Below are 14,074 nucleotides of genomic sequence, written 5' to 3' on the forward strand. Positions count from 1 at the left end.
TACAAAGGATTCAAAAGTCATGTCCCATCTATGTGGAGAATTTCCTTTCCTTTCAAGTTGCAAATTTTGAGTGGGTGTTCTATCAGTCAGTATGTTCTGTTCCTTTCTCTCTTTTTTCTCTGGTATTCCCATAACACATGTGTTACATCTTTTGTAGTTGTCCCACAGTTCTTGGATATTCTCTTCTGTTTTTATTTTCCAGTCTTTTTTCCCTTTGCTTTTCAGCTTTGGAAGTTTCTGTTGACAAGTCTGCAAGCTCACTGATTCTTTCCTCAGCTGTGTCTGATCCACTAATGAGCCCATCTAAGGCATTTTTCATTTCTGTCACAATGTTTTTGATTTCTGGCATTTATTTTTGATTCTTTCTTAGAACTTCTATTTCTTTGCTTACAATTACCCATCTGTTCTTGTGTGTTGTCTATTTTTTTCCATTAGAGCCCTTAACATAGTTGTTTTAAATTCCCAGTCTGATCATTTCAACATCCCTTCCTTCTCTGTCTGGTTCCAATGCTTGCTCTATCTCTTCAAATTATGTTTTTTGCCTTTTAGTAGCCTTCTAATTTTTTATTGAAAGCCAGACATAATGGACCAGGTAAGAGGAAGCCAGTACTGATTCCTGCAGGGGTTGCTGCTCATGGATTCCTAATGTAGCAGGTTGTAATTCTCTGTATCCACCTGTCTGTCTCTCCAATTTTGAGGACAGTGGTTTGCCCTGTGACCTCACTTCTCTGACGGATCTAAGAAGAGCTGTTGAATTTTCTGTTTATTCATCTTTTTCAGTTGTTGTTAGAACGGAGTAACAACTTCTAAACTCCTTATACGGCAGACCAATATTCTTTAGTAATATTTTTTTCCATTTAGTAGGAAATGGAAATCTTCTGGCTAACTTAACGGGGAGAAAATAATAAGAAAAAAAGAAATAGCTTATTGAAGGCTACGTGGTAGCTCACAGAATTGCATGAAGACAAATGCAGGCAAGTCATGGAAAGTTCAGAATCCAGAGAAGCTCTGTGCTTGCAGGCCTGGCTGGGGTCACATGCCCACCCATGGCCAGGGAGAGCATCCCACCAAGGTTCAGTGGGAGAGGTGCTTCCTAAAAGGAAATTTAGGGGACTGCTAGAAGAAGCAGGGAGACGCGTTACAGCGATAAGCACCCTTGTCTATGGAAGGACGAGACCAAGTAGCTGCTGAAGCTCTGGCTAGCTTCTGATTGCTTCTCCCTGCGATGTAGGACCACTGTTAATGTTTTCAGATCAAAGATTCGTAGAATTCCTATCCAATGTTATAACTGTGTGTACTCTTTTTATTGGATGGATTTGTAGTTATTAGGGGCTAAGTCTCTATGTGAAAATTATATGAACTATCTGATACATGGGAATGTCACTTACTGTTTACGGGCTTTACTATCTTAGATTCCTACTACTTGACATATATTCTAAGTATCCGTGTTGTGTCTCCCTTCATCTATTTTAAGTCAACATTAAGGGGAAAAAATTCCTAGGGAATTCTTTTCCTAAAGTTTCTTTTTTGCTTTGAAATAGAACCAGATTCTCTGAAGAAGCTGCCTGGTCCAGAACCTGCTTTGTCTTCCAAGGAAAATTAAAGCTAAAAAATCAGAAACCCAACAGACACTTGCAAGTGATTGATTTCAGGAATAAAGAGCTATGTCTTCCCATTTCTGGCACTTCTGATCACCATCTTTTTCTGCTTACCTGTTGTATCAGTTGGAGTTCAGTTGCAGGCAACAGAATCTACCAAGCTCATTGGGGCTGAAGGGGATTTATGAGTAGGCTTTGGTTGGCTTACAACCTGTGGGAAGGATTGGAGGAGTAGGCTTAGGCTGAGCTTCAGAACAAGGATTACGATGCCTCTGCTGCGTGTGAGTGCTGACAGGAGGCAGCAGAATCAAGCTGCGGATCAAGTTCGGAAAGTATACTAATGTAGATGGTCCGGGCTGCCACTTTGAGAAACCTGGCTTCAGGCATGAACAGGGGAAGAGAAGTCAGCAAAGGAGATTGTGGAAGAGTAGCCAGAGAGGTAGGAGGGAATCCAGGGAGTGTGGGGTCATGGAGGCCAAGGGAAGAGTGGTGGGAGAAGGGAATAGAAAAGAGGATCTAAGAAATGACCATCAGTTAAGAAGGAGGTTGTTGGAAATCTTCTAAGAACTATTCTAGTGAAATGAATGGAGCCAGAATGCAGTGGGCGAAGGAGCGAGTGGGAGGTACAAAAACAGGACTGTGTCCACCACGCTTGCAGGAAGCCTGGCTGGAAAGGAGAAGAGAGAGGTGGGCGGTTGTTAGAGTGTGGCATAGTGGGGAGAAGGCGACTTTCTCTTTTTAGAAGATGGGGAATACTAGTGGTACATTTTTAAATGTTCATAGGAAGAATCCTGTTGAGCAGAAGTAGTTAAACATACATACAGGAGAACAATGCATGACAGATAGAGGGTGATTCCTGAAGAGATGGGAAGTGGTAGGATGAGGGAGAGGAGGTAGTGAGGGAGAGGAGGTGAGATGAGTGGTAGGATGAGGATTGAGGAGAGAGTGGGTGTGAGGGGATCAGAGATATGACATACTTGCAAGGGAGAACTGGAGAGAAAGTGGTTTAGGCAACACAGGAGGGTCAGTGGGCAAGCACTGAATCCTAATACAGAAATCTGTACTTTATTTTAAGTTTTTTTTTTTTTTTTTGTGCCGGGGAGGATTTGCCCTGAGCTAACATTTATTGCCAACCTTCCTCTTTTTTTTTTCCCCTCCCCAAAGTCCCAGTACATAGTTGTACATTCTGGTTATAAGTCCTTCTAGTTCTTCTATGTGAGCCACTGCCACAGCATGGCTACTGACAGATGAGTGGTGTGGTTCCCTGGGGAACTCAAACCTGGCCACCGAAGCAGAGCATGTCGAATTTTAACCACTAGGCCATCAAGGCTGTCTGAGAAATCTGTACTTTAAAAATGAGATATTTCGGATATCTAATACACAGATCCTAAAATGTGGGGCTGGCTGACTGAAGGTGAGCTGGCGGCAGTGCAAATCCTGTTTTATATGGCTGGGAGGTTAGCAAACCTTATGGATAAATTAAGATACTTCTGATTACCAGCAATAAACACAACTGAAACTGGATTGTAAAATGAAGGACATTTATTGGCTCACATAAGGAAAAGTCCAAAAGTATATAGGCTTCAGGCACAAAGTGATCAAGTCTCCTTTTTGGATTTACTCTATTTGGCCCTACTCCATGTGTTGACTTTATTCTTTTTTTAAAAGATTTTATTTTTCCTTTTTCTCCTCAAAGCCCCCCGGTACATAGTTGTATATTTTTAGTTGTGGGTCCTTCTAGTTGTGGCATGTGGGACACTGCCTCAGCGTGGCCTGATGAGTGGTGCCATGTCCGTGCCCAGGATCCGAACTGGCAAAACCCTGGGCTGCTGAAGCAGAGCGCGTGAACTTAACCACTCGGCCACGGGGCCAGCCCCTTGACTTTATTCGTATCCTGGCTTCCCTCAGGGTTTCACTTTGACTGCCAGTAGCACCTAGGGCTGAGGATCCCAGGAAAAAAATTGGAACCATAAAGGAAGAGGGGGGAGGGATGAGGGAAAAATATCTGCCCTCTGCCCTCCTTTTTCCATTCAATCTTCTACCATTTTCCCCCTCAGCAGGACCTAACAAAAAGCCAGAGGGCAAGGGGGCCTAGAATCAGCTTCAATTCAGAGCAGATGAGGGGAAGGGTGGGGAAATGGATGTGAGGGCAAACAGGCAGATGTCTGGCACAAGCCCAAGAGACACTGGGTAGCCAAAATGGGGTGACCCAGGAGCAAGGCAGACAGAGATCCTCCCAGCACACAGAACCTGAGGTACTCATCCCACTACAGCTCATGGAGGCCTTGTCCCTTCTAGACCACAGGAGGTGATGGCTGCCAGGTGCTGGGGGCACAGTGTGCCATGAGAAGCGGTGTGCTATTCTGAGTGGGAGTGCCTCTCGGCGGGCCAGTTCTTCTCTGCCACTGTACAGTGAGTTGGGGGGTGGCTGCGTGTCTCACTTAGCCACATCCTGACCTGAATGAGGGGAATTCACATCACGTGGAGATGCTGGGTGCCGGCAGCTGGCTGTAGTTCTAAGTGAGAACTTTGGGTTGACTTTGGGGAGAGGGTAAGAGCACTAAGATTATACAAGTAATAGTTGTATTACACTAAGGGAAGCATATAGAGAAAGGGGGGTGTGGGCTAAGCCAGCCAGGCGCTGGGCTGTGGTTGCTATTGTTTTGGGGTGTGGCATGTTTTCTCCTCCTGCCTTCTGCAACCAGGAGCTCCAGAGCTTGGACGGGGACCCCACGCTGGTAAGACACTTGGCTTGGACAAGTGCTTTACAGAGCACCCATCAGCCCAAACCTTCAGCCTCCCATTGTCCTTGTCCTCACACTCCCCAGGAGTTGGGATTACAGAGGTATGCCTGTGTGCCAGACAGCCAAGGGCGAGGATGAAGTGGCAGCTGTTGTTGTCTGCCCATCATCCCTCCCTTTGGAGAACTAACCTTTCCCCTCCACGTGGTTCCGGAAAGGGCTGCAAATCACAGGCGCCCATACTCTGACTCCAGAAGAGTCCATGTGACCTAAGCTAGGCCAGTCAAATACTCTCTCCCAGGAATTTGAATTGGGGACAGATATAACAGGGCCAGAAGATAGCAGAAGCTGGCTCACTACCGTAGCAGCGCCCAGAGAGCTGCTCGGGCGGGAGTTCCCAGCTGGAATCTCGAGCTCTGCCCTGCTCCTTGTCCTTCTCAAGGCGGGTGGTCAGCTCTGTGCATTTTGGGAACTCCCCAGCATTCTTCCTACAAATCTTTTCGTGCTTAATTGAGAGGAGATTTTTCTGTTCCTAATAACCAACCAAAAAACTCTACCTGAAACAAGAATCAATGTGATTTAAAGACTTAGCAATCACCACAGAGCTTAAGAACTGAAGTCGGATCCCTTGCTAGGGTCATCTGGGACAGAGATACTGTGTGGGCAAATTCACACACATCACCAGAGTTCCGGGACAGGCTGGACTGCACAGAAGTCCATGGACCACAAGTGCCTGTGAACAATAGGCAGGTGTAAGGATTATATAAGTATTTTCTTAGAGGATATGGTTTTAAAATAACTCATGAATTTTCTTTTTCATTTAACTAAAATTGTAAAAGTAATACTAAGGGTACTTCTTCAGAACTAATGTGCATTCTTCCCCTTCTGCCTGCTGATTTTGATGGAAAGGGTAATGGTTTTTCTTATCATGTTTTTTAGTGTTACACATACTTACTATTAATTTAGGAATAATTTGTTTGCTGAAAGATATCTTCTCAACACCCACAGAGGCGCACAAATGCAGTCCTAAACACTATGCTTACAAACAATTTATTCTTATTTCATACATTTGTTTTCCAGCAAAAAATGCATAGTTCTATTATTTATACAGAATTTCCTTTTCAAGACTGTAGGGAACAAATGTCTCAGAAAACCAAAACCATAGCAAACCATACAACAGAAGTGAGTCACAATTTTGTTCAGCTACATGCACAGAACCGACCCAAGTGATATTTATTTCTATGGATTATTTTGCTTAATTTATCAGGTAATGTGGAATTATGACTAAATCACCCTTTTCTGGCAGAATACACTACTGATGTGAAACCACATCATGGTCCCTGTGTGGAAGTTCACACATCCTGAGGCAGCCTCTCTAGCTAGCTAAACACAGCTATTTAGGACGGAGGTGATGGCTGGAGTCAGGCTAGCCTAAGAAGAATTAATTTAGCAAGCAGTGGGAAAACATCATTCAGTTTACTTCTTCACACCTGCATTTTCCTTACTCCCCTCTCCCTCGACTACCACCATTACGTGAACATAAAACAAGGAGGTCTCCATTTGGTCGCTGCTAAATCCTCCCTCTGCCTCTGACCTGAGGAAAAAAACGAGTATGGCCCTTCAACCAATGCCCTTTACTGCAAAAGGGGACCTGCTGGTTGTACATTCTTGTAAACCCGAGTACAGCAACTGTGTTTAAAGCCTCAGTTGAGAAATGGATGAACCTCATAAGGCAGATGGTTTGAGAAGGCTTAAATACACGTGGAGTCCTTGGAGAAAGCTTTTGTCTTCAAGGCTGAGTTTATGGAAAGGGAAGACTGGTGGAACTGGTCTGGGAGAGGGCTGACAGGAAGAGTTCAGAGCCACCCTGTGCTTTATGCAGATGCAAGAGCAGCCTCGGAATGTCCCCCAGCCCTGAGACACAGACAGCCTTTCCTGGCCTGGACAGCGATGGCACGGGCTTTCTTCTTCTTTCCGCTCCTAAGAAACAAGGAGCAGAGTGTCCAGGGCTGCATGTTACTGGCTATCTTATTCATTGCGGTTACACCCTCATCAGAGAGAACCGTGCCTCAGCTCTTTATTGCCTCGGTACTCAGTTGCTTAGGATAACTTCTGTCATAACCTCCATAAAAGAAAACCAGTCTGGTAGAAGCGCAGACCTTCTCTGCTAGGCCTTGCCGGGAGAGGGAATTTAATGAAGTTTCTAACTAGAATTTTAAAAAGACTTTTAAATTTAGCCTTGTTACACACCTATAACATATCTGACCTGTTTTCCTCTTTTTTAAAAAAATGGTTTTTTATCCTTCTTTAAACTATACATTATTTACATTTTTAAAGACGTACTAGGTCTTCATCATTTGGGTAAGAGCTCAAGGCGAATAACTTCCAGGACAAAGATGAGGCTTTCCAAAAAACGCTGGTTCTCATCTATGTGCTAAGGCCTGTTTTTACAAACAAATTGCTATTAGAAACTTTTAAAGTATAAAATTAGAATACTTCTTTAAAAAATTTTCCTATTAATTTTCTTTTTTTTTTTTTTGCATCCAGGATATTAAAAACAGATTACGCTTTCTAACTAGAGATGGAACTAAAAGAAGAAATGAAATTAATGTGTCCCCGTAACTCCCTTCATCTAGAAGCAAGGGTTTATTTACACGGTGTCCTTTCTTGCGGTTCTGGTGAGCCGTGAGGAGCAGGGTGATTTCTACAGCATGATTAAAGAACCAGCTGAAGACCCCTCCACCCCTCCTTGAGTGCTTATTGCATATTGTAGGTGGAGCTGTAAGGCATGAGAGAGGGGACCTGCCACTTACACACATTCCAGAATAATTTTGCACATTGAAGAAATTCTCCTTGAGAGATGCCATGTCTGGAATAGCTTTCAGAGACTGTTCAAGAACAACAAGTATGAAAGGTCATGCATTACATTTAGAAGCACAATACATTGGAGGACATTTTCAAAAGCTCAAACAAAAGGCTGTTTTTCCATTGAGTTCAATAGTAAATAAGTGAGCATTTTGTTGCATATAGGTGTTCAGAGCTTTCAAAAGTCACATCCTGTCACAGTTAGCAGCCCAATGCACACTCTTGGCCCCTGACCTATAAATAAACATTCTAATTCTGCAACCCGCTCACAGACTCGTAAGAAGCTATTCTAAAACAAAAAAAGCTACAAACTGGTTAGAAATCTGCCAACTGGAAATGCAATACACTTGTCCTTTTTTAACAACTACAAAAACTTGTATCAGCTTTTTGGAACAGTGACTAAGAATTGACACTGACACCCATTTTCACAATTAAGAAAAAATTATTCATAATATTGAAGAAGGAATGAAATCTTCAACAGGAAGGTGTGTGACCTACCACGACGGAACACGGCGATGTCAGCCTCGCCAACGAGGCACGCTCCCTGTTTAGTGACTCTAGACTTGTTCGCCTTCTGCTGGGCGATATATGTCAGAGGATACTGGCAATCCTTCAAGAAAAGGATTCCAAAGGTGATTTACCATTGGCTGGTGCTATCCCCTAATGCCTTTTTGCTGTATGCCCTAATTTTATGGAAATAAATTAAGGACATTAAGCCAGGGGTAAGTGTACTACTCAAAACATACCTGGGTGCTAGTGCTCAGGTCAAAAGCTGCAGGATGTGTTTAGGCTGCCAAGTAGAAGTCCTCACCTGCCTATCTGAACGCTAACATCACGGGAGTTCACACGCTTTTCTAGGGACAAAATTTAAAACTCAGGTGAAACTGTCCAGAGTTGAACTTGCTGTTGGAATCGAATCCTCCTTGTTCTCCCCTTCTTGTGCCGTCTTCTCATCTTTTCTATATAGGATACTTTTCCTTTATAATTTCCCCTTGATTAATTTTTTTTCTAAGACATGTTTCATAGGTTATAACACAAAGACTTTAAAAGAGGAAAAAGGCTAAAGAACATTAGTTAATCTTTGGAGATGTAAGCATTTAAGCTCACATTTTAAAAACCTTAAATATGCTATCTACGAACTTCAGACACTAACGACATCACAGTCTAGGCACTTTGGATGGACCTTGCTTCCTAATGATATGAATCCTAACCGTCCCAAAGTGATTGTTATTAGTGTCTTTATTAATTAGTAGTGATGATCCAATGTACACATGCCTGCTATCCCCTCTCCTGGATTGTACATTAAATTTTCTAGTTATTTTTAAGCATAAAATTCGCATAGGCCTAGGAGCAGACAGGAAAAAAAAAACAGAATAAAGAAATTGATTGTGGGTAAGTTACCATGTTAATTGAAATAAGATTCTATGCATTGCTCTCATGCTAATAGAAAGGAGAAAAGGACCAAACCCAGTGGCTTAGGACATTCTGCTTATGGCCAAGGTCAGAGTTTGGTCCCTGGCCAGAGGGCCTTTCCTACCTCTGTTCCACCAGCATACAAAAAGGTAACAGCTGTCATAATATGGATGGATCCTCACCCGGTGTCTCACAGGTAGTGGGTGCTTTGCTCAATGATCACTAAAGGGGTTACATGAATGAGTGAAATCAACTCCAAGGACACTGACAGAGTGAAGTCAGCAGTGGTGGACGTCAGCAGAGGAAGAACAACCCAAGACGGTGCAAACTATTTAAGTAGCTGATAACATTTTAAGATTCTGTAATTTAAGTTCAAGGATAGCCATACCTTACTTTGCCCTATTTTATAATTATGAAGTAGTCAATTAAAGAACAATTAGTGTCTGTATGCTTGGCCAGGCATCACAGCCCTGCACACTAGTAAACGCTCACAATTGAACACACAACCATCTCCACATTCTAACGCCATTTTGAAAACTTAATTGTCACCTTGGACCAATGGTATGACCTTGAAATGGAGATAACTCCTACTGTTCCTGTCTCCAACTCTAGCTTTGTGCAGATTAACTAATTAAAGTTATGAAGAGATCTGAAGAAAACTATCCCTGTATATTATTGCCATTTGCCTTCAGATTCAGCACCAAATTAGAAAATATTATAAAAATCACCTCCATCCCCAAATTTTGCATTCTTAGAAATAATTCCCTTTAAGTATCATGATGAATTAGGCTAAATGGCTTTGGACTGCAAGCACTCACAGGCAGGATTTATGAATGGAAACATGTGAAGGCCGCTCCTGCCAGCTCCGAAGCCCCATACTTTCTTCCTGGGCTATTTATAGAAAGCGTATGGCCGGTGGAAAAGACCACGTTTATTTTTACAAGGCAGTCATGACATGACCAAAGAACTCACTTCCTCTCTCTGGGAAGGTCGTCCACTTCACCTGAGGGTGCAGCTGCAAGGACAGGCAGAAAAGGAACCCCTTTTAGCCAACTAACTCAGCCTGAGTCACTGCCAGAAATCAACCCACTGGACAGGCACTGGAGTCAAACACCCTCATTTACCAGGCATGACTCTATGATGCTGCTCCTTGAGATGTCATCTAGATCATGACTAATAAGTAAAAATAAAATGCATTACATAACGTGCTTCAAAATTCTGCTGCCAGAATAGGTTGCACGGAGATAATGGAGTGCATTCTTATTTATCTTTTGTCCTACATTTCAAACAGCTGAACACAATAAAGGAAAACTGAATTTTTATGGATGTGGCAAAATTGAGAGTGGGAAAAAATATTTTTAAAGGTATTCTATTCTGATTGCCATACTACCCCTGAAATATATACTATACCTGGATAATTCCACGCAAATGGAGACTCAGTAAATATTTGCTGATTCTAAAATATCATCATTTATCTCAACAGAAATCGACATAATTTAGCAAATAACATATATGGTTTCACAAATCATCCCTGGTCTTATATAGTGTGTATCGTACCTATTTGCAAACATGAAGTGAAGCCAAACCACTGTTATCAACTAGAATGTCCTTTTGTCAAGGTTATGTGTGGTTTATAAAAACTAAGATGGAATTGGAAAAGAAAAGTGGAAGAAGGAAAAGGTAAAGGGAAGGAAAGTGAGTCCTCCTTCTCTCTGGGACACACTGGGTGCCGAAACCTTTGAGGGAAAAAGTGTGTCATCTTACTGAGCTCATGCATCATAATCACTTGAAAATGATACGGGTATAATTTTATCCTTAAGTGGCCTCTGCTTAAGGACAAAGACACAGCCAGAAGAGAATTTTCCTTGTGGACCCAGAAGATCTCCAACAAAAATTTAAAATGATAAATACAGGGTTTATTTCTTGTTCTCAAACTCATCGACTCTTTTTAGAAGTCTAACTGTTGAAATTTCCTTCTGAAAGGGGAGGGCCCATTTTACAAGGCAGCTACAAAATACTCTTCCACCTGTTTCTCCAGCTTCCAAATCACCCTTCTTTGGAGCTCTAGAAGAGACAACAATGACATGCAAATAAGTTTGCATGTGGAAATATCCTGATTTCCACAATTGTCCTTGAATACACGTCCTGAATTAAGTTACAGCTGTGGATTAACATCTGTGGTTAGGCGCAAATTCTCAGCCCCTGTAACCTAACAGGAATCTCCTTGCACTTTGCAAAAGATGAGACACTGACACTCACCAGCAAACGTGCAAAAAGTGTATTTACAATCCCATTAAGAAGGTCTACATTAAATACAGACGTATATAAAGGTAACTTCTGTGTGCGAAGTAACACACACGAATACTGGTTCCTCCAGGGAACTGTGTCGAGCCTCTCTATTTACAAATACAGCAGCGATTAAAAGCATAAACAAAACCAGCAATCTTTTTAGAAGCTCCAGCCTACCAGTGCTGAGGTAAGTGTTCATCGACTTTATGTGCTTGATCTAAATTATACTATGAAGTCAAGACTCCCCATTCAACAACTTACTTGCCCCTTAACCAAAAGGACTTGTCAGGAAGCGTTAGAAGTATTTAAATAAGCCGCCTCAAAGGTTTGTGTTAGAGTTGCCATCTCAAGTACAGGTTAGCGTTTCTAAGAAATGTCTTAAATAACACTGGCTGATATAGTTATTAGAAAGGATCTCAGGAGTGTGGTCACTAATTTTTCAACGATTTAGGGTGACCAGCATTCATTTCCACAGTCTGGATCCAAATGAGACATACAGTGTTTAACTAGGCAAAGCTAATCGTACTTAACTCAAAATCTTCAGTTACAACTCAAGTAATACGCTCCTAACTTTCACAATATAACGGCCTCATTTATTCCTGAATATTATATTTCCAACTTTAAGCAAGGATAGATGGCATCAGTCTAACACAGAGTCCTCTCACCCTCCCCAGTGGCTGCATACACAACCACAGCCACATTAGTGAGCTGGCTCCTTCTTGTAGAGAAGCCAAATGCTCGCATGTCCCGGTAAACGACTTCCGGTCCTATCAAAAACTTACAACCAACACCATCTTCCTCCCCTCCTGGGTGGAATGTTAAACCTTGATTTGCAGTCAAGTATGAAAAGCTTATTCCTACTGCTCTCCCCATGTAAGAAACTATGTTTGAGGACCAGTCATTTGGGCATTGCTTCAAAAGGCACATTTATTCCAGTGGCAATTTAAGTCAGTAGAGAAGAATAAAACTAAAAACCAACAAAAAAAATAGGATGGAATACATTAAAGGAAATAGGAATCTGGGATCTATACAAACCACTGAGCTCCTCTCCAATAGTTTCACCAGAGTGCCTAAGGGAGAATAATTCACAGTTGTATCATGACACACACAGGCCTTCAGAAAACACTGTTTAAAAAAGTAGTTGAGAACTCTCAAGCAGCTCGCCCTGATGTCCAGTTCAAGTGAATGCAATGCAGAAGGGCTGCAAAGTTCAAAACTACGTGACAAAGAAAACTCAGTGCACATCACAGGCTTTGATAAGTTATAAAAAATCATTGTATATATTACTATGTAAATAACATCTGAGAAACATTCTGAAATAATTAACTTGCGTTCACATTCCATGCATTTTCTAGCAGGTTAAGCCCTGGGTTTGTGTCTTTGTGCCCGTTTCCTACAAAGCTCCATTCTTTGGACAAATCCCAGTACTCCTAAGACTGAAATGGAAGTACTCAGGGATTTTTGTCTACTTACCCTCTTTACTGCACACCTGACCTCACGAGAGCTACTTGTTATTACCGCTGGCACAGAAGACGATTGGAAAATCGAACTGTTCGGGGTTTTATTTGGGATTTTATTCGCTGCCTTTGAAAAATCCCTGGATGTCACAGACACTACCTGATTTTTTCCCAGGAGCAAGAACCAGCGGCCCTCGCCCTCCTGCTTGACCCGCCTCCCTCTTCCAAAGCCCAATGCCCCGAGACCCCCTTGTTGCAGTGGACTTTTCCCCTGTGGTTTTGCAGCACCCTCCTCGAGCAAAGAAGGAAACATAACGAAACTTGAAAACAAACCAACAATAGCAACAACAGAAACTCCGACCAAACAGGTGGGCCAACCGGCAGCCTCCTCCAAGGCAGAGGCTCACTTTTTACTGCAGAACTCGGAGTTGTTTAGGAACTTCTTGATGACCAGCCCTAGACAGAGGACCAGCAGCAGCATGTAGCCCACGGTGCCTGAGAAGGTGGGCGCGGCAGGCGGCGCCTTGAGGAATTGGCGCAGGCCCTCCTCCACGTAGTACACCTGGTCATAGATGCTAAGGAAAGTGAAGATGTGGAAGAGCTGGTGGCTGTGGCCGATGATGTCAAAGAGGCCTGGGTGGATGCGCTCGGGGATCTTGCTCACGTTGAAGAAGGCGGCCACCACCAGCCAAAAGTAGCGGCGGTAGAAGTGCACGAAGAGCGTGGGGTTCTCGCCGCGCAGGTCGAAAAGCCAGCTCTCGAGCATGATGGGGCAGGCCATGCTGAGCGGCATGATGAAGACGAAGGTGCGCAGGGCGAACGGGTAAGAGCACCAGTCGGTGCGGCTCTTGCAGCAGGCCACGGTGCAGGCCACGGCCAGCACGAAGGCTACGGGCAGCACGAGCGCGCGGTAGGCGGCGATGAGGCGCGTGCAGTCCACGTGCCAGCCCAGGCGTTGCTGCACGTACGGGGTCATCACCCTGGCGTCCAACAAGCTCAGGCCAGGCAGCAGGTAGTAGTAGTAGGCCACCGTGCTGCCGAAGCCGTAGTAGCTGATGGACGCGTAGTCCAGGTAGAAGAAGGCGGCGCGCAGGCGCAGCGACAGGCAGCTGAACACGTGCGCCGTGCAGCTCATGGCGAAAGTCAGCAGCACCCCTGACGCGTAGCACCACAGCGGCAGCAGCCACGGGTGGTGGAAGGGCACGTCGCGGCCGCTCAGGAAGAACAGGCGGCAGAACTTGCTCAGGAACAGCAGCAGCGGGATGAAGTGCGTCCAGAAGTTGAGCGTCTCGTTGGTCGGCTTCAGCACCGAGGCCAGGCACTCCTGCGCCGTGCACGGCAGCCGCCGGTAGCCCGACAGGATGAAGCACTCCACGAAGTCGTCGGGCACCTCGTCCCAGCGCAGCAGCGGCCTGGCCGAGGCTGCGGGGTCCCCGGAGGGGTGGGGGCGCGAGGCAGCCTCCGAAGCCGCCGCGCTGGCGGCCGGCGGGCCCTTTGTGCCCGCGCCCCGGGGCTGCAGGCGCCGGGGCATGGTGCCCGGGGCTTGGCTAGGGCGCGCACAGGCGACCTCTGGCGCCGGCTCCCGCGCGCTCGGCAGTCCCCGCCGGCCGCCGTCGGAGCCTTTGTGCACCCGCCGGGGGCGTCGCTGCAGCTTCAAGAGAAGACGCGAGCCTCTGAGCAGCCGCTCCTGAAAAATAAATAAATAAGTAAA

The 14,074-nt window shown here is 44.5% G+C and overlaps 1 protein-coding gene across 1 annotated transcript in view; it reads right to left on the bottom strand.

Annotated features, from left to right (window-relative positions):
• Positions 1-11,849: 11,849 nt before the first annotated feature.
• Positions 11,850-14,074, bottom strand: part of PAQR9 (progestin and adipoQ receptor family member 9) — a 2,890-nt gene continuing 665 nt past the window's right edge. Inside the window, exon 2 of the mRNA XM_046640930.1 lies at positions 11,850-14,050. Coding sequence (XP_046496886.1) covers positions 12,767-14,050 — 1,284 coding nt within the window. The 3' untranslated portion in view covers positions 11,850-12,766. The remainder of the gene's footprint in view (positions 14,051-14,074) is intronic.

This window comes from Equus quagga, chromosome 1, assembly GCF_021613505.1.
Source record: "Equus quagga isolate Etosha38 chromosome 1, UCLA_HA_Equagga_1.0, whole genome shotgun sequence".
NCBI lineage: Eukaryota > Metazoa > Chordata > Mammalia > Perissodactyla > Equidae > Equus > Equus quagga.